Source organism: Leptonychotes weddellii, chromosome 16 (assembly GCF_054177405.1).
Source record: "Leptonychotes weddellii isolate Sample4059 chromosome 16, ASM5417740v2, whole genome shotgun sequence".
Classification (NCBI taxonomy): Eukaryota; Metazoa; Chordata; class Mammalia; order Carnivora; family Phocidae; genus Leptonychotes; species Leptonychotes weddellii.
Window position 1 is genome coordinate 27,390,430 of NC_138384.1, and position 22,988 is coordinate 27,413,417.

The window sequence follows — 22,988 nt, forward strand, 5'->3', positions numbered from 1 at the left end:
AAAAAAAAAAAAAAGAAAATGAGAACACTTATTCAAAAAGACATACACATCTCCATATTCCCTGCAGCATTATTTAAAACAGCTAAGATATGGAAACAATCTAACTGTCCACTGATAGATGAATGGATAAAGAAATTATGGTATATAGATACAATGGAACACTATCTAGCCATAAAAAAGTATGAAATGTTGCCATTTACATCAACATGGATGGACCCTGAGGGCATTATGCTAAGTGAAATATGTCAGCAGAGAGATACAAATACCATATGATCTCATTTATATGTGGAATCTAAAACAAAAACAAAAAACAACAACAACAACAAAATATGCTCAAAGATACAAAAGAACAGACTGGTGATTGCCTGAGATGGGGTATGAGGAGTGGGGGAAATGAGTTAAGGGGTTCAAGAGGTACAGTTTTCTGGTTATAAAACAAAGAAGTCATAGGGATGTAATGTAATGAAAAATTGCTAAGAAAGTAAATCTTAAAATTTCTTATCACCAAAATATACGTACTTCTTGTTACTGTTGACCCTGAAAATAAAACAGCCAGTTACTTTACCAACAAAATGGGTTTCCTCAAGAATGGCAGGGGAATTGCAATTTGGGACACATGAACTATGGCAAAACCACAGACAGTTTCAGAGAACAAAGAAGAGGAACACTACTTTATAGAGGAAGAGGAAGAGGTGGGAGGGGCTGCTTGAACAAAAGTCCACTGGAAGAAAGCGAGGGTTCAGGGTAGTGACGATTTCTCATTGCTGAGTTGTGGCAGTTTCTCATTGGTTGGGCTGTTGTGGGGCAAGGGGATAATCTTCCTCCCTGTTGCTGGGGCAATAAAGGAGCATCTTCCTACAGGCCTCTGACTTGAGGATGAGTTAGTAGGGCATGAGAGCTCCCCTTTCTGCCCTCCCAACTCTATTATAAATGAGGTGTCCTGTATTCGGATTCACATTATATAAGGTGATGGATGTTAACTAGACTTACTATGGAGATCATTTCACCTGAAACTAATATAATGTTATGTGTCAATTATACCTCAATTTAAAAAATAAATTTTTAAAAGAAAAAAAAAACCCACATTATAAAAATTACCAGTGAGCATAAAAGTAGTTAAATAATTTCAAATATGGTTATTTAATGCAAGTATAAAAAATCATCATCATTGGGGCATCTGGGTGGCTCAGTTGGTCAAGTGTCTGCCTTCGGCTCAGGTCAGGATCCCAGGGTGCTGGGATCGAGTCCTGCGTCGGGCTCCTTGCTCAGCAGGGAGCCTGCTTCTCCCTCTGCCTGCAGCTCCCCCTGCTTGTGCTCGCGTGTTCTCTCTCTCTCTCTGGCAAATAAATAAATAAACTATTTAAATAAACTCTTTAAATAAATAAATAAATAATAAAAATGTAATTTAAAACAGCGGCATGTTATTTTTACTCACTGAAGTGGCAAAATACTTTGAAATTGTAATGCCAAGTATTATCAAGGGTGAGGAAAAGGAGGCTGGTGGTAGTAACTGATAGCCACATTTCATACACTGTGGTGCGAATGTACATTGAAAACAGTCTTGTGACAGTCTAACAATATAATATTATAGTTTTAAAATAGCTATACCCTCCTCTCACCTAAGCATTCCACTTCTAGTAATTTTTCCTAAAGAAATGATTAAGCTGCAAAGATATATGTACAAAGATGTTCACTGGAGCAGTATGCATGATATCAAAACACTGGAAATCAAACCACCAAAAGTACGGGAGTAACATTTAAGCCATTTTTAAAAATCACATTTCAAGGAATATTTAACAAGGAAAAATGCTCAAGATATGTGAGTATTGGGAAAAAAGGTATTAAATATTGTATCTAATATGATATTTTCTAAAAAGAAAAATCCCCACATATTTCCAAGTACATAAAGAAACACTAGATGGAATTAAACCAAATAGTTGTGAAGAATATTATCCCTGCAAGGTAATAACATGATGTATTTGTATTTACACTTTCCTATTGTTTGTAAATTCTTTAAAGCGAACACGTACCGTATTTCATCAATTCCAAGGTACACATTTTTTCTTCATATTTAGTATCTCTGAAATTGGACTACATCTTCAGATCGATGGTATCTTTGACTGGATGGCATATATTACTACTTTTGTATGTAGCAATAAAAAATAAAACAGTAAGTATCATTATTTTGGAAAGATCCAAAGGATAATGTTCAATGAGGAGAGCCTCAGAAAAGAAGCATTCATTCCCCAAATGAAAACGATGGCACATAACCATCAGTGAAGGCGGTATGAGCTTTGGATGGTTCTGTAAACCTTCCCCCGAATACAGTATTCCATGGGAGTGAAAACTCTCCTACAAAAACAAGTACAGAAGTGAAGGTGGCCTCAGGACACACAACTCTCCCCATCTTGTTTCTAAATTAACTTTCATGGAATGCTTAGTTTGTTGTTGGGTTGTAAAGAGAATAGATGATTTTTTTTTTTTTTTTACGATTGTATTTATTTATTTGACAGAGAGAGACACAGGGAGAACACATGCAGGGGGAGTGGGGGAGGGAGAAGCAGGCTTCCCGCCGAGCAGGGAGTCCGATGTAGGGCTCAATCCCAGGACCCCGGGACCATGACCTGAGCCGAAGGCAGACACTTAATGACTGAGCCACCCAGGTGTCCCAAGAGAACAGATTCTTGAGGTTAATCATTCTTTTTTGTTTTCTAAATATGCAAAATGAACTTTAATCCCACTTTGGCAAGGGCTGCCTTTAATCTTCCAGATTGTAACTCTTCCTGGGAAACAGAAAGATGAGAAGGGTCAGAGGTTGCTTAAACGAGTAAACCTGAATGAGTCGTTTTCTTCGCTCTCCCCCTTTGAAGACGCAGGGCCATCACTTCTGCCCACTGCTTCCGTGTGGACCAGAACTGCCCTAATAAAGTGAATGAATGAAACAAAAGAAGCCACTTAAACCTCTTGGTTCTGGGGGCACCTGGGTGGCTCAGTCGTTAGGCATCTGCCTTCAGCTCAGGTCATGATCCCAGGGTCCTGGGATCGAGCCCCGCATCGGGCTCCCTACTCAGCGGGAAGCCTGGTCTCCCTCTCCCACTCCCCCTGCTTGTGTTCCCTCTCTTGCTGTGTCTCTCTCTGTCAAATAAATAAATAAAATTAAAAAAAAAAAAAAAAAAACCTCTTGGTTCTGGTCCTCCATATACCTTTTGCCTTCCCTCTTGACTCACTCCTATCTCACATCTAATTTTCCACTGGTACTTGAGGATGATAGCTGTGGTTTCTGGCTAATGCCTGGGGAGGGAAACAGGGTGTTCTTTCCAAATACATGGTAAGTTCCTGTTATGTACAAGGCATTAAGTGCTGTGTGTAGTGCAAGAATATATAGAATACAGTAGTGGCTCTCAAAAAACCTAACTCTAGTTATGTCCAGAGGGAAAAAAAAGAATTAATGCATCCACGCTCACTGGTTGGTGCCCCTGCCATTGTGGCTATTTGATTTTTTAATGTCGTCCTAAATAAATATACCTAGATGGAGAGAAAAAACCGACAAGGTGGAGGGAACAGTGTAAACAAAAGAAAAGGAAAAATGTTTGTCCCAGAGCCAACTTTAGGACAGAATTTTAGGACAAAGCCACTATAATGATTTGACTGGGGACTATAATTTAGGTCTCTTAAAAATTTTTTCAATGTTTATAGGGCCTAGAAGAATTATTCCACAGGAAGAATTTAAGGAATCTTCCATCATGGGGTATAATGCCGGGCCTTGAAATGTGCCAAGGGACCATGTCAGGAATGTGAAACTCATTCCTAGTCTCATCCTGAACTGAAACCTGCAAGAAGAATCAATTAAAAAAACAAAAACAAAAACAACTTCCTTTATGGCCATTCTTCCTATCTTTGCAGAAGTGGCAAAGAACACGCACAGGATATGCAATCAAATTAAAAGTCTGAAAAACTTCTTTTCCACAGCTCATGCTTTTAGGAATTATGTTATATAAATTGAGAGCCAAAGAAGGCATATTAAGACTGCCAGTCAAAGGGAAAAATTCCACCCAACCAAACCAGATGCAGATTTATCCTGATACAGAGTGACTCTGACTAGATGAAATATGAGAGAATAAAAGGATCTCAAAATTCATAGTAAATCATCCATCCTCAGCTTAAGAGAAACCAAAACATTTTTGTTACCTTTAGTAGTTTTTTTAATAAATGATCTGGAAGAGAATGAATGTACAGATTGATCTGGACACTGTATCAATTTGGGAAATTCTGTGATGTCACATGGTCATTTGGACTAGATATTAGGAAGCAAAGCATGGGTCACTAAAGGAATGGACTATCAAGGAAAATTCTAAAATCTGTCTCTGGAAATCCCTAAATATTAAATGAATGGTCACCTGTGTGGGGGGAGGGACTTCATAAACTTTGCCAGCTAGGAGCTTTCAAGGACAGAATAAATACTTCCTTTTGCCTGTAAGTTTATTGCCATGATATAGGGGGACGGGGGGAGTATACCAATCTTTGGTTTATTCATCCACTCATTAATTCAAAAATTATTATTAAGGCACCCACCATGTTCAAAGTACTGTGTTAGGTGCTATAGAGGTTACACATTTTTAGAAACCTAAAATAAAGTAGATAGAAGACCTTTTTTGAAAATTCCAAGAAAGGGAAAGACATGAGACCCAGATAAAAAACAGAATAGCCAAGGACCACAATGAGAAGAAATCTCAGTATGATAACTATAACTGGTGGGTTTGAAAAAGTACTAAGACAAAATATCATGTAGGTGCCTGGGTGGCTCAGTCGTTAAGGGTCTGCCTTTGGCTCAGGTCATGATCCCAGGGTCCTGGGATCGAGCCCCACATTGGGCTCCCTGCTCAGCGGGGAGCCTTCTTCTGCCTCTGCCTACTGCTCTCGCTCTCTCTCTCTGTCAAATAAATAAATAAAATCTTAAAAAAAAAAAAAGAAAAAACATCATGTGACACAGAGACAGCAGTATGGCATCATTTTTTCAATAAGAATAAAGAAAGGCAATTACGACTTCCAGGGGGAGAGGGAGAGCCAAACAAGAAAGTCTTGGTTCAAATACACAGCAAGCTAAAATGGAGCATGATTCTGGGCCTCTGATTTGGTATAAAATCTTGACCTGACATTTGTTTTTTTTTGTTTTTGTTTTTTGCAATAAAGGACGCATATGCAAGCACTGTTAGGTACTGGCTTTCAAATTTCAGATTCCATGTACAAAGAAAGCATGGCAGTCTTGTCAAAAGTATAGATTAGTGTGTAGACATAATCCTCAACGATGTAAAACTAATGATATGGCTGAAGGGAACTTTCATCCCCCATTTTACATCCTAAAAGTCAAGAAAGAGCCTACCTATGTATCGGTTGTAAGGTAACCAATTACAACAAAACAAAACAAAACCAAAAAGTAAAAGCAAATGTTAACTAATAAAACTTAGCAAGAGTGAAGGGCGACTGGGTGGCTCAGTTGGTTAAGCATCTCACTTCAGCTCAGGTCAGGATCTCAGGGTCCTGGGCTCCAGCCCTGCATCAGGCTCATCGCTCAGCATGGGGTCTGCTTGTCCCGCTGCCCCTATCCCCACTTCTGCTCACTCTCGCTCTCTTTTTCTCTCTCTCAAATAAATAAAATCTTAAAAAAAAAAGAAAAACTTTGCCAGAGTGAGAGAGTGTCAGAGACCCATCCACATTTTTCACTTCTCTTTACATTTTTCTTAATGGAGGAACAGATGGTGCTTCAAGCTGCTGGATGAAGAGAGAGCAGCATTAAGCATGTGTTTAAGAGTTAAGGAGGTAATCACTTAAAGAATAAGATGCAAATACACCAAAAAGTAGTTACTTCTGAGAAATGGAACTTGGGGAGAGGTGGCAACGAGTTCTTCACTTTCCGTTTTAGATCATCCTCAATGTTAGAATTTTTATTTCCTAGTCCACATGTTGTTTTTATAATAATGATAACAATATGAATGAGATGCTGACAGGGAAAGATCTCCAGAACATATCATTGCGGGGGGAGGGGAAAGCAAGTACTACAGTAACAGATATAATATACATAATAAGGTCCCATTTGTGTGCTATTTTTTATAAAGTAGCAGCAATATATATGTAAATCATATTGGCATAACGATATTTATCTTAATATTTACAAAAGCACAAGAAAGTAAAAGAGAACTTCCAAATTTTATTCTATATAATTCCACAGTATTCGAATCCTTTACAGTGAGAATATATGTGTATTGGTGTATTACTTGTTCAGTTATTTTTTTCCACATTTTGAAAGAAGAAAGATCCCATGACTATGTAATTAGTAGAGCTGCACGATTTGACGTAAGAAAGAAGAGCTTTGGTCTCAGAAAAACCTGCATTCTAACGCAAGCTTCGCTAGGTCTATCACCCTGAACAAGTTACTTTACCTCTCGAAGCCTCCTTTTCCTTTCTGTAAAACAGCTTTATTGAGATATAATTCACATACCAAATAATTTACTCATTGAAAGCATATGATTCAATGTATTTTAGCATGTTCACAGGATTATGTGACCATCACCACAAATGAATTTTAGAGCATTTTCAGACCCCTAAAAACCCCCACACACCCATTAGCAGGAAATGCCCACCAATTTTCTTTTCTGGCAAAAAAAAAAAAAAAAACAACAGGGATCCAAGAGAGAGGACTAGCTACCTGATGGACTTATTATACGAAAGAAAGTAGATCAAAGCCTCCAGCACAGCGCCTGGCCCTCAGTAGATACTCATGCACCTCAAGTAAAGTTCAAGACATCAGTGATATAGAAATATGCACAGAGACGCTAAGAAAGTATAAGAGATAGGGAAATCCTTTCAAGTACCTGGGACTCCTCTCCTTGGAGCAAATTCCACAAAAGATGTCCTCTCCCCAATTCTACTGAATACAAAAGAATCAGGTATCAAGACAAAAGGCACAAGTTTGAAAATGTCAGCATTTGGGGGTATATTGTTAGAGTTAAAGTTTCAGGAGGACAGATACATCCTCAACCCTGCAAAAACATGACGAGCAAGAAGCAAATACTGTAGTTGCTGAGAAGGCAAGAAGAACATCACAAGTTCGTACTGGACGAGCAGTTGAAACCATGCTGTCATGTTTCTACTTTTCAAAGTGAAAATAAACATGACAGGTGCTCATTTGGCTGTTCGAGCACTTTCCACTGAAATGGCAATTCCTCAAGCTTTCCGACTGCCGCCTTAAGTTGTAATTTATTATTGTCTCTCTATTATTCCCTTGCCTTGGCAGAAAGCAGAACATAGCACCTACGTTTCAAGACCCATGAGAGGTAATAAAGTATAATTATTTAGAATTTATGATTAAGCCATAAATTATAGGTACTTTTTACTTTAGCTGGTCAGTCAGGAGTTGGGGGAGGAAGGGAATGGGGTCAGAGGAAGAAATAACAAAAGGCTTTTCCTTAGAATAAAACGTCTAAATCAGGGCAGGATTGAGGGACACCTGGAGGATTTACAAAGATACCACAGTCTCCAAGTTAAGTCCCAGAGGAGCCCCAGTCAAGAGGCTTTAAACTCCTAGAAGCCTCTGTTCTTCCTGCTCACAGGGCAACAGACTCCAACTGGAGTGCTCATGTTGACGCCAAAAATAGAAGCAGGGCATATCTTCAGGCTCTACCACATCAAATGTTCACAGTGCTCTGGGTCTTGCTGCTCCGAGCCATAGGTATTTCAGAGAAGGTGAACCTGATCCGTAAACACTACTGACCAGGCTCTACAGGTAAACTCAGCCCTCAACCCAGGTCAGAGTGTGGTTACCACAGAGCTCTGATTCAACTCTTCTCCCCTTCACAGAGCAGTTGGTGAAGAGATGGCCCTTCCTTGAGGTTCCTTTATGTGGTCATGGAAACACATGTATGGAACGGTGACGTGCCAAACTGGCAGAAAGCAGGATAAGGACACAACATACAGCGCTCTTCTGTCACCCACTCGCCTCACTGGCTCTCCCGTAATGCCATGGCCCCGCTCCCAGTCTTCACAGTTGGCCCCCACATGCAAATCAGAGCTTGCAAAGCACTTTCTTCTTTGGCCTCCCAGGAACCCTGGGAAGCGAGTATCAAGAAGTACTCGGGAGAAAGATAAAGAGCACATAGCCAAGAGAGACAATGCCGTGAGTCTGGAACGTGGTCACCTGACAGGAAATGGCCTTTCATCATTCTGCCCCAAACTGCTGGTGAAGGAAAGCAAAACCAAAAAAAGCAGCAGCATGCATTTCAATTTACGTTGCTTTTTTTTTTTTTTTTGGCCATGGAAATTTTACTTGGCAGCTGAAGCTTTGAGATAGCTATTTGAAAATGAGATTTAATTTGGATTGAAGGAAATGAAAATAAAGAAGCCAGAGAGAACAGAGAAATGAACAGTGACAAGGAAAAAGTAATAAACGAAGGCGGGGGGAGGCAGATAAAAAGGAGGTTTGCCCAAATGTCTGCCTAACACTCACCTTTGTCCTGACACAACCCATCTCCACACCTGGCTCCTGGTTAATGAACATAATTTGGTTGACGTCCCTTGAACTGTATAATCTGTTCCACAAAAAACAAACCCACAGTTTGTCTCTAAGCCACTTTTTAAGTCCCTAACTCCCTGGTTACATTCAGTCTATGGAAAACATCTGTGGCAAAGTAAATCATCCTACTCTGAGAAAGACCAGCGTGTATTTTTTTTCACCCCCTACGTGTATTTTGAAGTCCTGGTTGGAAAATTACTGAAAATTGTAAATCTGTTTGCAAATCTGGTCATGTCTAACTCTGAGATTAGGGCAAAGATTCCAATTTAAAAGTAAAACCGTGACAACCCCGGTTAAGCGTGTCCTTAGGCACTGCCAGGAGGGCCTTGACTTACTTCCACGGGCAGCGGATTTATTACAGGCACCCGACACGTTCCCCATCAGACCCCCTGGAGTATTTACTTGAGACAGCAGGGTTCAGCCTGCACTTCCTCTGTAGACCAATATATTATTATAAATGGAGCTAAACTGTTTCCTTTTCATAAGTGCTATGAAGTTCAGATTTCAGGTATCAGCACACAGCCGAGGTCCCTCCACAGGGCTCCTTGTAGGATTTGAATTCTAAAAAGTAAAGAGAAAAAAGGCAGCAACAGACTACGGTTGCTTTTATTTTTGCCTGATTTTATTTAAGAGGAGATGGAGGAAAGTTCTTTTTAGAAATTGACTGTGACATCTTAATAAAGCAAAGAATAATTTTCTTTAATAATAATAAATAATAAAGAAAATACATTCTAAACGAATATATTCTAAAAGCACACTTTGGGTACACTGTGCCGTGCCTGGCCCAGATCAGTAAGGTACCAGCTATTTCCCCCTGGATCTGAACACAGGAGCTGGGAAATCAGGAACGGGTATTAGGTCTTGGGTATCAGCTCCTATAAAATAATAATGCTCTCTTTGGTTTATCACCTACAGTAGCTAAAGGGACAAATGTATATTGCAAAATGTATATTCATTATAACATATAATATTTTTGTTATTCATCTATTTCTGAGGCAAGAGAAATATAACTTTAAAAAGAAAGGGAAAAGAAAGAAGCACACATAACACTCTTGTCATCTTCTTCTCTTTCCTTCCAGAAAAATTTAGTCCTAAAGCTTTTAGGTGAAGCAGAGGCATCATGGTAAGGGAGAGAGAGGAGGGCCCCAGGAGCCCAGTGTGGGGGTCAGCACCCACATAGGAGGAAGGGGGTGGTTTGACGTGGGTGTCAGAGCCCAGATGGGACAAAAGAACAAGTTCCAATCCACACAGCCTACTAGCTGTGTAACCATGGCGACGTCATTTCATCAATTGAACCTGAACTGATTCTTGTGCAATTTAACGATCATCTACTTTTTAGTGTTATGGAGATGATTAAAAGAATGCTTGACTTGTTGTTAGTCCCCAGTAAATGTGGTTATTCACATACTACTATTATTCCAGATATACATTATGTATAGAAAAAAGACTGAAAAAGAATATACCAAGACAGGTCTGAACCTGATTTTTATATTCTTCTTTCATTTCATACCTTTCAGTGTTTCTTTTCTCTACAATGAACATGTATTTTACTTTCATAATCAGAAAAGAACACACAAGATGTTCTTAAATAAATGGATGTCAGATGAACTTCTAAAATATATATTTATTATTTCTATATGCAGAAAATTAATATAGCAATTTAGAATGGCACCAAATGACTCTCACTTCTTTTAAAGATACAAACTGCTAATAGAAACTCCTGAACAAAGTAACCAAAGGCAAGTGGTTTATTGGCTGAAACTAAAACCCATTTATACTCAAGGTAAATATCCATATCTGGGTGATACATTAAAAAATGGGTAATAGGGGGCGCCTGGGTGGCTCAGTCGTTAAGCGTCTGCCCTCGGCTCAGGTCATGATTCCAGGGTCCTGGGATCGAGCCCCGCATTGGGCTCCCTTCTCCGCGGGGAGCCTGCTTCTCCCTCTCCCCCTCCCCCTGCTTGTGTTCCTTCTCTTGCTGGGTCTCTCTCTGTCAAATAAATAAATAAATTTAAAAATAAATAAATAAAATAAAATAAAAAATGAGTAAGAATCTGTGACCTACAAATGATGCTCGTTGATGGGGCAGAGACTTCAAAATAAAAACTAAGTTCACGAGGCAAGGAGAGGGTCTCAGGAAGAGATGACCTTCAGCCTAAAAATGTTCCCGCATAGAGATTTCAGTGTAATGGAATCAAGTCTAAATGGTCCCTTTTAGAGCAGGAAAAGCTCTAAAAGCATATGAAACCTGCAAACCATCCTAATCCCCTGTACCAACCCAGTCACCTTAGGCAAATTAGTTAAGAAAAGAACAATCTCCATACCATCTCCCTCACAAGCTTGTTTGCAGAGTGAATGGGGCTGCTTATGTGAAACTGAATCATAAACTATAGAGCAACATGCAAATGGAAAGCAAGAGATGCAGGGCTTGCTTAGATCAGCGTTCAGCAAAGGTGGTAATCAGCCCATGAGAAGAACTGAAGAGGTAAAGGGGCACAGTGCTAAGCACCACTGAATCACACACCATGGGAAAGTAATTCCCTACATAATGATCCTCCCATCTTGCTGCTGACAAAGAGAAAGTCTCTGATTGGTACCATCATACAGTTAACACCTCTCTAACAGCGACAAGTATCTCTTTTAACAAAGACAGAACAGGACTCCGGATCTTCAGCCAACAAAAGTAGCAGGTCCTTAATATTGTTTTACTTTCTCTCTCTATTTATAAACCTCTTCCAATTATAAACCAAGTGATACTGGTCTTCCGCTTCAGATAGTGTTATAAAACCTCCTTCTAAGGTAAATCCACTTCAGTGAAAGAAAGTGAATTTATTTAGAGAAAAATATTACGTAAGTAACAGTACAGGTAGCACAGGGATATGGCGAGAACCTTGAAGCTGACATGTAAATGACTGAAATTTGGAAAATGCTTAATGAGTTAGTGACCTAAAGAGCTAATCCAAACTCTGATTTTCTAGAAGGCAAGGACCAAGTTTTATCCATCCATCCAGAACCTTACGCAGCATGGAGAACATAGCAGGCCCTCTACATACACTCAATTAATTGAGAAATAATTCTTCTCATAAATATCCACTTTGAGCCTTGGGGCTCCCCAGTTCTAAGGCCAATACGAGTAGCCCCCCCCACCCGGCAGGAGTAAGAAAGGATACCATCTCTATGCTGTGCGTTGGAAACAAGTAGAAAGTCCAAACCCCAAACAAAACAGAGCAAAGAGCCAAAAACAAAAGCTCCACAAATGCCACAGCTTCGTGGGTTAGCCTAAGCACAGCTGAAATCCTGCTCCCAAAGAACTCGTGGACAAGTGGAAAGGAAGGCCCTGTTGTCCGGTCAGCCACTCCTGAGAAGAAACTAAATTCAAACCTGAAAAAACTTTCACTAAGAATTTATATAGACAGGGAAATCATTTTACTACCTCACACTAATAAGCTCATTTGGATGATTGAGTAACTCTGATGAAAAGTCCTGGAAACGCTTTAGCACATTTGGGGCACTCCATAAACAATCAGAACGGGGGAGAAAAAAAAAAGCAACTTTTACAAATGAGCAATACCTAGAAAAATGAGGGAATAAAAACAAAAATACTAGTTCCATGCAGAAGATACACTATCGCTATAAACTACCTGAAAAGCTTGTTTCAAAAGACACATTCTAAGGGCACCTGGGTGGCTCAGTCGGTGAAGCATCCGACTCTTGCTTTCGGCTCAGGTCATGATCTTATGGGTCGTGAGATCAGAGCCCCACGTTGGGCTTCCCGCTTGGCAGGGAGTCAGCTTGGAGAGTCTCTCCCTCTGCCCCTCCCCCACTCGCTCACACACACTCTCTCTAAAATAAATAAATAAATCTTAAAAAAAAAAAAAGACATATTCCAAATTTGTAGCCAGTAATCTAAAACTTAGACACTAGAGTATCGATATAGCTTTGACCCTCCTAATTACCAAGCATGAAGTAGCAGTCTCCTTGGTGAAGGGGTATTGCCAAGCCAGGAGTCTCTATGTCCCACGAGATCTTAAAACCAACATGCCAAGTATCAGGGTCTCTGCCTTCGAGCTGAGGGTCATCCTCACTTTCCTCTTCTGGGCCTGTCAAAAAGAGAAGAATGGGATCAGAAAGGAAATGTCTCATCTCAGGTTCTGGGTTTTATAATCATTAGCTCAGGAATAATTAAGTTTTAACAAAAAATGGATAGGAAGTGAACTACATCCTTTTACATCGTATTTTTTTAAAAAAACACATTCTTTCAAATATTTTTAACGTGTCTTTTATTCTTTAATCAAAAAAATTTTTAAGTGATGAGGAAATAACCACAGATACCAAGAACACTAAAAGATGATTTATTCAAGTCCACTCAAATAAATTAGATAATCTGGATTAAATGGATAGTTTTTTTAGGAAGATATTAACTACCAAAATCATCCCCAAAAGGGGAGAAAAGCTAATGAAACCATAAAAAGATAAAGAACCATCTCTTAGGAAAACATAAGTGTCAAGAGTTTCAAAGAAGAATTCTACCAAACAATTAAGGAGTGGGTTATTTCCATATACTTTAAATTTTTTAAGAGCATAGAAAAGTAAAAGTTTCCAAATTCTTTTCATGAAGACAGAATATGTATCAAAATCCAAAAAGAAAACACACACACACAAATCTCACATCTGAGAATCAATGCAAAATTCTTAAATATAGGGAAACAGAACCCAAATCCAACAGCATATTAAAAGAATAACATTCCATGACCAAGTAGAACTTATCACAGGAATACAAGGATAGTTCAATATGCAAAGGCTTACACTTCAAATTCATCATATTCTTAGATGAAAACAAAGAGTCACCAGAGATACACAAAATATACAGTAAAACACATCCTTCCATAATCAAAACATCAATAAAATAATAAGTGGCCAGGTTCCTTAACACAATAAAATACAGATCTCTCTCAACCACAAAGCCAGCATCCTATTTTAATAGGGAAACATTAGAAATCTTCCCAAAGTTAAGAATTAGGAAATAATGTCATTTATCACCACAATGACTCATCACTACTCTGGAAGGAATGACCAACACAAGTGTGCTCTCTGGAGTTGCATAGTAAATGAGCCATAACCAGACAAAAGAAAAGGTTTTTTTTTTAATATATATAAGAAAAAGTGCTTTTTTGCAAATAATATTATTATTTATCTGCTAATCAACCAGGAAAAATACATCCCAAGCAATAGTCAAATTAAGAAAATGCTAGCTACATACCCTATGACCCAGCAATCACACTACTGGGTATTTACCCCAAAGATACAAATGTAGTGATCCAAAGGGGCACGTGCACCCCAATGTTTATAGCAGCAATGTCCACAATAGCCAAACCATGGAAAGAGCCTAGATGTCCATCAACAGAAGAATGGATAAAGAAGATGTGGTATATATATACAATGGAATATTATGCAGCCATCAAAAAGATGAAATCTTGCCATTTGCAACAACGTAGATGGAACTAGACGGTATTATGCTAAGTGAAATAAGTCAATCAGAGAAAGACAAGTATCATATGATCTCACTGATATGAGGAATTTGAGAAACAAGACAGAGGATCATAGGGGAAGGGAGGGAAAAATGAAACAAGACGAAACCAGAGAGGGAGACAAACCATAAGAGACCCTTAATCTCAGGAAACAAACTGAGGGTTGCTGGAGTGGAGGGGGTTGGGAGGGATGGGGTGGCTGGGTGATAGACACTGGGGAGGGTATGTACTATGGTGAGCACTGTGAATTGTGTAAGACTGATGAATCACAGACCTGTACCCCTGAAAAAAAATTTTTTAAATGCATATTAAAAAAAAAAGAAAATGCTAGCTTACAAATGTGTGCATATTAAAACATCCAGCAAGATTCTTAAACGTGTATTGTCTATAAGAAAAAAACTTAAAAATATTATTGAAGGACACAAAAGAAAATTTAAACAAATGTAAAGACATATTATGTTGTTGGGATGTAAAATTGAACACCATGGGAATGTCAGTTCTCCCTAAATTTATCTATAAATTTGACACAAACCCAATAAAAACACCAACAGGATGGATTTTTAGTTACGTGGGGTTGGTAACTAGACAAGCTGATTCTACAAATCACATGGAAAGATAAACAAGCAAGCATAGCCAGGGAAATACTTTTTAATATATAAAGACCTACTACTGCACATCAATAAGATAAAGATCAATACTCAAACAGAAAAATGGGCAAAAGATATGAAGACAGAACACATAAAAGGAAATAAGTATGTAAACATTTAAAAGATGTTCAAACTTATTCATATAAGAGAAATTCATATTAAAGCCACAACAGATATTTTTAAGTTATCAGATCAGAGAAGATCAAACACTTTGATAAATATAGTATCAGTAAGAGTGTAGCAAAATAGCATACTCACACTCTCTGTAAAGGACAATCTGACAATACTTATCAAAATTATAAATGCATAAACACTTTGAACTTAAAGGAATCCCACAATTCCACTTTTAGGAATGTATCCTCAAATTCCTACTTGCAGAGGTTGCAAAATGACTTTTGAGAAAGGATGTTTATTGTACCACTGTTTATAAGAGCAAAAGATCAGAAATAACCTAAATAGGGGCACCTGGGTGGCTCAGTCGGTTAAGCATCTGACTCTTGATTTCGGCTCAGGTCATGACCTCAGTCAGGGTCATGGGATCGAGCCCCAAGTCAGCCAGGCTCTACACTGAGCATGGAGCCTGTTCGGGATTCTCTCTCTCCCTCTCCCTCTGCCCCTCTATCCCCACTCACGTGCACGCATGCTTGCCCACGCTCTCTCTCTCTCTCAAGAGAGAAAGAAAGAGAGGGAGGGAGAGAGGGGGGAGGGGGAAAGAGGGAGGTAGGGAGGTAGGAAGGGAGGGAGGGAGGGAGGAAGGAAGGAACCTAAATATCCATCAATAAGTTTCTGGTTAAATAAATTATGAAATGTGAAGGCAATAAAATACTATTTTATTTTATTTATTTATTTAACCTCTAAAAGTAATATGACTATGCACTGATACAAAACTATCTGATACATTTTGAAGAGAAAGAAACTGACAGGCTATAATCTGTATAAAAAAATACAAACATATACACACAGGTGTGTATATATGTACAGGTAATATTCTAGAAGGATATTCTATTCTAGAAGGATATTCTATTCTAGAAGGATACTCAAGACTGACTTTTCTGGGAGGAGAACAACGTGTCTGGGGTACAGGAAGGGAGAGACACGTAAATGAAGTGAAAGGCATACAATGTGATCTGCCTACATGAACAGTCCTGCAGGGATTGCCCTATATAAAAATTTATAATATAGGTTCATTTACAAAATATTTATTAAGCACTTACTATATATGAGGCACCAACCTGGACACTTGGGCTCTATCAATGAATGAATCAAAGAGCTTTGCCCCAGTGGAGCTTTCTTTCTAGTGAAGTTATAAATGTTCATCACTGATTACTAGAAAAAGGACAGTTTAAATTCTATTAGAAGCTAGATTCCGGTCTTTAAGGGGAGGGTCCATTTTTCTGTTTCATCCATATTTAGAGCTCTACTAACTGGCACATAGAAGGCATTCAATTGTACTTAACTGCTTACTTAAAAACAAAATGCTCTGTTCACAGCTATTCACAGTCCTTTCTGGGCTAGATGGCAGGAAAAAAGAAAATGTTAATTGAAGGGGGGGAAAAAAACCCTGCAAATTAAATCAAATAACATAATAAAGCATTACACTGCTCATTTAGTGTAGGTCTTAACAGTAAAGAAGTTTAGAGAAGGGACAGGTTTAGTGAAGGTTAGAATGGGTAGAGCAGAATTCTTGGAGAAGATCAAACTTGAAAGACAAGTAGGGTCTAGATTCCCAAAGGGAAGAGTAAGAAGTGATAAAGGAAGACAAATAGTTGCGAAGTTCCCTGTGATCACAATGGGCAATGAAGCATGTTTCACCTAGGCCATATCATGTTCACGTCACACACACAATCCAAAAATATGTGCATCCTGGATGGCACATCTCCATATATGGAATTCCTAAATTCTGAACATGTTAACGCTACAATAACTGTGCATAAGGGTCAAAGGCAGTAAAAGAAGGGGGAAAAAGGAGGAAAGCCCCTTTATAACTATTCATATTACTTTGCACAGGTATGGTGGAAAAAAAACCAGACCAGAAATCCAAGTTCAGGGAAGGAATGCTACTAAATGACCTTTAAGGAACTCCTTAAGTTTGAATCTAAAATCTGATATTGCCACGGTGCGCCTGGGTGGCTTAGTCGGTTAAGCGTCCAACTTTTGGTTTCGGCTCAGGTCATGATCTCAGGATCGTGGGATTGAGCCCTGCCTCGGGCTCCACACTCAGCGGGGAGTCTACCTGAGTTTCTCTCTCCCTCTCCCTCTGCCCCAACTACCCCCACCCCCACCTTTTCTCTCTCTAAAATAATACATAAACCTTTAAAATCTGATATTCCCATTTGAACAGAATCTTACCCTTTTTCTTCCTATTTGTTATTTCTGATACATGCTTTCGCAAGCATTCTTTAGTTAGGAGCAACTTTTAGCAAGTATTCTTTAAGAATAAAGTCCTACAGTAAAAAGTCTAAAGTCATTTTTCTACATTAATCCCAAAAATATTTAAAGGACAACCCTCTAGAACAGGAATGACAAATACCTTACATATCAGAGGACACAACTCATTCATTGGTCATGGCTTTTGTGAGCCCTGGCACAGAATTATCCTGAATTTTTCTCCAAGCTAGCAGGAAAGAGTGATATCATCAATTACTAATATCTGTCATTGGCACTAGAAGGGGGAGTTAGCAGCGGCAAAACTAGATATTTGCTATCCACGTCTGATGACATTCTCTAGGCATGTCTTATAATACAGTTACGCCTGAAAATTCTGGAATTTGCAAAACTAGATCTTAACGACCAGAAAAGGGCCCACAAAAGGAGTAAACTTGACCTGCACTACATTTTCTTAACTAAGTTAGCTGCCAACTGAGATAAGTGCTTTGCATAAAAACACAAATGTCCAGCTATTCTTGAATTACAAGATCTGGTATCCCCGAGCCAGGGCCGAGCTAAGAAACAGCTGCCCCTTTTAGACAAGGCATGTGCTCTCTGCTAGTGGCTGTCCCCGCCAGCCGTTTCCCTCACTGGCAGTACCTGCCTGGCCCCTACAGGCATTTACATCTTTGAACTTTGTTGGAACCCCTAGGCAAACCAGGCCTATCACCTACTTATACAAAGTAACTGGAAGATGGTCACGCCCACTCATTTCCCCAGGGTCGGAGGCTGAGTAGCTAAGACACAGACCATAGGGCCCACAAAGCCAAAAACATCCATCGTCTGGCCAGCCCCTTACTCAGAAAACGCTGGCCAAGTCCTGCTCTAGGGTCCTGATATTTGTGATTTGACAGAGATGTCTACTGCACGTGTTAGCAAGGAAGCCAGGCTGAATAAAATAATGATGTCAGGCGATTAATACTAGCATACAACATAATAAAGTAAATTAATGCTAAATTATTTGATAAGCAGATCAATTTAGCAAAAGAATACTGCTAGGCAAAATCGTATGTTTATATTTGTGATACCCTAGGGCTTTTGGCCGCTTCCTTCTGGAGCACCCTAATGATAACGGAGGTAGCAAGGGGAAAAGGAATAGAAATACCTTAAGAAGGTTTTTCATATGTCTCTCTCTGGTGAAATCAACTCTTACTGAACTTTAAAAAGAAATGGTTTCTAAATTACAATGACAACGATGCTGTTGTGGTTTCCAGCCAGTGAGTATGGCTATTCTGCTAAGCAACGATCTTCACAGGCTAATGGGCTGCTTGACAACTTTCCCCTCTATCTGCCATTCCCCCACCCCCTCGTCCCAATAGGGCACAAATAAAGCCTGGAACGACAAACAGAGACAGTAATTGCAATCAGTGTTTCCTGATGTCTCCCATAAATCTAGCACCTTTGAAATGTGCTCATTAAAATAAGGTTTTCTTGAGGGTTTGTTTCCCCCTTGGGCTGGGTACAGAGGAGGGAGGGAAGCTGTTCATCTGATCAATTTTTTATTGCATAAGTACAGTGCTGCTCACTGTCTCAATAAAAGCAACTTCCAGTTATCTAGAGCAACTGCACCTGATTACTCCTGCTTCGTGTTATTCTGGAAACAAGCAGAGGCAAGAAGTTCCTACTTGCCTTTCAACCTCAGTAACACTGAAAGGACTGTGCATGTCTCAAGTGTGTTTGATGCATTCCCAGCTCCCACTAACCAAACTGTTCAAGAAGTATAAAATGTAACAAAATACAAAAGAATGCTAAACTTAAATGTCAAGTTTACAATACCAACTCCCTGCCCAAATTAACCAATTTGTCTTTTTTATGCTAACTAGTTTTTGAAGAACAATTAATTCCCATCTAGTAAAAGATAAGTGCCATCAAATATTTGGTTTGTATGTTTCCAAGCTGTATGCAACCACTGTCACATAGGAAACAAAGACAGAAACCTGAGCATGAAGGATGAGATGACAGTTCCAATCAAATAAAATACATTGCTGGAAATTTTGTACATTTAATAACATATACCATTAATACTGTATGTCAATAATTTCCCTGATGTGTAAATATATGTTCATCATCACCACACATTAATAGCCCGATTTCCTATTCCCTTGGCCAAGTGCTAAGATTTCTAAGACTCTGGCCTCGGCAATTATATTCACTGTTTCCTTAACCCCATACCCAGAAGGGCTTCAGTAGCAGGTCCCTTCCTAACCATGTCCCAGAGCTTGAAGCAGGAGAAACCCAGAAGTTGCAGCTAGTCAGCTGGTGTACAAAACCTCATGATGCTTTCTCTCTCCTGTGCTAATCTGTGATATTCCAGTGTCTGGGATGGAGAATCTGTTTTGAAAAAAGGGAGAAGAGTCAGAAGGTAAGAGGGTGTGAGGCTGGGAAGATACCTTCTGGGGACGGAAATGGCAAGATAGGTGTACAAGAACGTAATTAATTCTTTAAAATTGCAAGTGTATCACGCGAGTGACACACAATTACAAGAGAAGAGGTTGGAGGGGTGGGGGTCGAGGGGCAGAGGCCAGGACACTCTGCGAACCACGGTAAGGAATTTAGACTGAGGGCAATGATAGACATGAAAGACTTTTTCATAGGTCAGATCCGTTTTTCAGAGTGATCCCTCTGGAAGGTAGACACTTCTGCGTGCAGACCTCGTGTAATTTTTCTGGACAGGTTTCCAAAGTAATGGCAAATGGCATAAGCCCAAGAACATTTGGGAAACGCTCCTGAAGGGCATGTCCCTAAGGAAAGACGCGTTCGCCAAGGAGAAGCTGCCTGGGAGACTTCTGCAATTTAGCAACGCTTTCCTTGATTGGGCAAAGAACAAACAGTCCAGCCTGCTGCTGACTTAGAGCAAACTCCCTCCCAGCCACTGAGGAATGAATGGTCTGAAGAAATGAATTCAGAGACGTTTGGGGGCGGGGGGGGGGTTGCCTAATCAGTCCCAGCTCATAGTCTTTAAGGAGCTGGAAGCTGCTCTGAGATGCCTCGAAACAAGCAATTCAGGACAAACATAGTCCCTTGACATAGATAGATTATAAAATTAATCATAAATTTTCTGGGATTTTAGGAAAATGTTGCAAACTCTTTCCCGAAAAGTCTAAAGCCTTTCAACATGATGTCTGGCTCTGTCAGCTTTCAGATTAAGCATTTGAAAAAAAAAAAATTAAGATATAAATATTCACATACATAGGAGAACCTTATTATATCATGTTTCATGGACTTGGCGGGGGGGAAGCAAAAGTGAGAAAAGGAGAGAAAAATTGTTCTGGGGGCTCTTAGCTAAAGCTTCAAAACCATTACATTATCTGAGGTAAAATATGAAATGGGAAAAGGAAGCAGAGATACTTCTCAAACAATACATTCTCCAAGCCAGACCTTCTAACAATAGAGCTTGTAACTCCTTGGGCAGCCTCAGGAAAGGACAGAGTGGTAGAGATTTACAAGAAACCTTCACATTGTAAATAACATAGAAGATCAGAACCAAGCTGGATTAACCAAAACAGGATAATTATTTGTTCATCTAGCTTCAAGCAAAGCTTTACCCAGAGTTCAAAGCACCTGTCCAACACCCAGTTTTTGTCCTTCTCAAAGCTCATAAAAAAGTTATGTGGCCACAACAGCTGGGGGAAGGCATTTGGGGGCCATGAGAAATTTGCTAGCCCCAAGGGAGGAAGGCAATAGCTTAAAAAGAGCAGAAGGATGAAGGGAAAGAAACTGGAAATTGACCCCGCTATTAATTGTTGAAAGGAGGTCCACTGGAAGCCAGTGAGACCTCTGGGCTTCCTATTAAGTGAGATAATTCTTGATCTTTTTAAATTAAGCCTGGTTAGGCCAGGTATCTGCTATTTGCAATCAAAAGAATCCCAATTCTAAACAGATACTGTAGTTGCAGAAATCAGAGTTATCGTACAGTTGCCAGAATGTAGATGAACAGCATAAACCACTCACAACTAAAAATACTAACTTTAGGCAAAAAATACTTACTTTTCTACCATTATATGCACATACAAAGGACACAAACCATACCTTCAAGGAGCTTACAATTCTAATTCATAATTTAAATATGCACAGAACTAAGGTACAGCCTCAGAAGGCAGGACAGTGGTTACTGCTGGGGGAAAAATACACTGGAAAGGAGCATATCTGGGGTGCTAACATAAATGATGTCATTCAGTAATAAGGAATTAAATTGCCCAATTAATGTCCTAGACAATAAAGCTTGTTCCACTCCAGTCTGTCCTCATCTCCTACTCATCACATGAATACATCGTTAAAAAGTCAGCCATTCTTGGGGAAAATATTTGCAAATCACGTATCTGTTAAGAGATTAATATCCACAACATATAAAGAACTCCTAAAGTTCAACAACTAAATAAACAACAAAATTCAAAAATGGGCAAAAAACTTGAAGAGACAAGGGCACCTGGGTGGCACAGTCGGTTAAGAGTCTGACTCGGTTTCAGCTCAGGTTGTGATCTCAGGATTGTGGAAGAGAGCCCCATTGGGCTCTGCGCTCAGCACAGAGTCTGTGTGGGGCCCTCTCTCTCTCTCCACCCCTCCTCCCCTTACAATAAATAACTAAATAAATCTTAAAAAAAAAAAAAACTTGAAGAAACATTTCTCCGAAGAAGATACATGAATGGCCAATTAGCACATGAAACATCATTAATCATTAGGGATCACCAAAGGGGCAGGTAGAAACTTCTGGGGATAATGGATATATGTTCGCTATCTTGATTATGGTCGTGGTTTCACAGGTGTATTAAAACTCATGAAACTGTAAACTTTAAATATGTGCAGCTTGTTGTATGTAAGTTATACCACAAGAAAACTATTGAGGGAGCAGGGGAAATCAGCCATTCTCCTTGGCTGGCCTTCCCTTGACAATTGGGAGATGGCACTACGGGTCTTCTTCTCTCACCAGCACTTAACATGACATCGTATGAACATTCCTTATCACCTCCGCCTCTTCTAATCTGGCCCACCCTCTCTACTCTGGATTACTACAACAGCCTCCTTGTCCTGCTTCCAGCGCTGCCTCCCTTCTTCCACTTGAAACCACAACGGCTCCTATCTCATGCCATGCCCCGGACAAGCCCAGGACCTTGTGTTACAGTATTACTTCTGTAATAGCTTCTGCCCACTCTGCACCCCTAGTCTTTCCTCTCTGTCTTCATTGCTGTTACTCCCCCTCTTCTCTCACTCAATTCTATCCGTGCTTGCTGCTTCTGAAATATCTCAACATCATGTTCCATCGCTGGGCCTCCCGTATTCCCTCTCCCCCAGGCTGGTCTCCTCCCGCTCACTCTCTCCTTCCAGTCTTAGCTCAAACGTGACCTTCAAAAGGAAGCCTACTTTCCTATTTAAAACTGTACACCTGTGCGTCCCCTTTGTTTACAACCTTCTTATTTGTTTGTTTGCTGTCTCTCCTTGCTAAAACATAAGCTCTGTGAGGGCAGGGATTTTCGTTCCTGACTGTATGCTCAGCATCTAGAAGAGCACTTGGCAAAAAGTGGCTGCTTACTGTTCAATGCATATATAATTTCATGGGGATTAAATGTGACTTAGACCACCAAACAAGTTTTACTGAACAAAGTAAGTGACTTCATAAATAACTAACAGGGGCGCCTGGGTGGCTCAGTCAGTTGGGCATCCAACTGTTGATTTCAGTTCAGGTCATGATCTCGGGGTTATGAGGTGGAGGCCCATGTCAGTCAGGCTCCACACTCAGTGCAGAGTCTGCTTAAGATTCTCTCTCTCCCTCTCCCTCCGCCCCTCCCCCCTTCGCTTTCTAAAATAAATAAATCTTAAAAAAAA

The 22,988-nt window shown here is 39.8% G+C and overlaps 1 protein-coding gene across 4 annotated transcripts in view; it reads right to left on the minus strand.

The window, feature by feature from the left end:
• FTO (FTO alpha-ketoglutarate dependent dioxygenase) overlaps positions 1–22,988 on the minus strand; it is a 373,561-nt gene that overhangs the window by 226,204 nt on the left and 124,369 nt on the right. For all 4 annotated transcript variants that reach the window (XM_006732590.3, XM_031027338.2, XM_081806585.1 and 1 more), the window contains one exon: positions 12,523–12,666. In XM_006732590.3, coding sequence (XP_006732653.2) covers positions 12,523–12,666 — 144 coding nt within the window. The remainder of the gene's footprint in view (positions 1–12,522; positions 12,667–22,988) is intronic.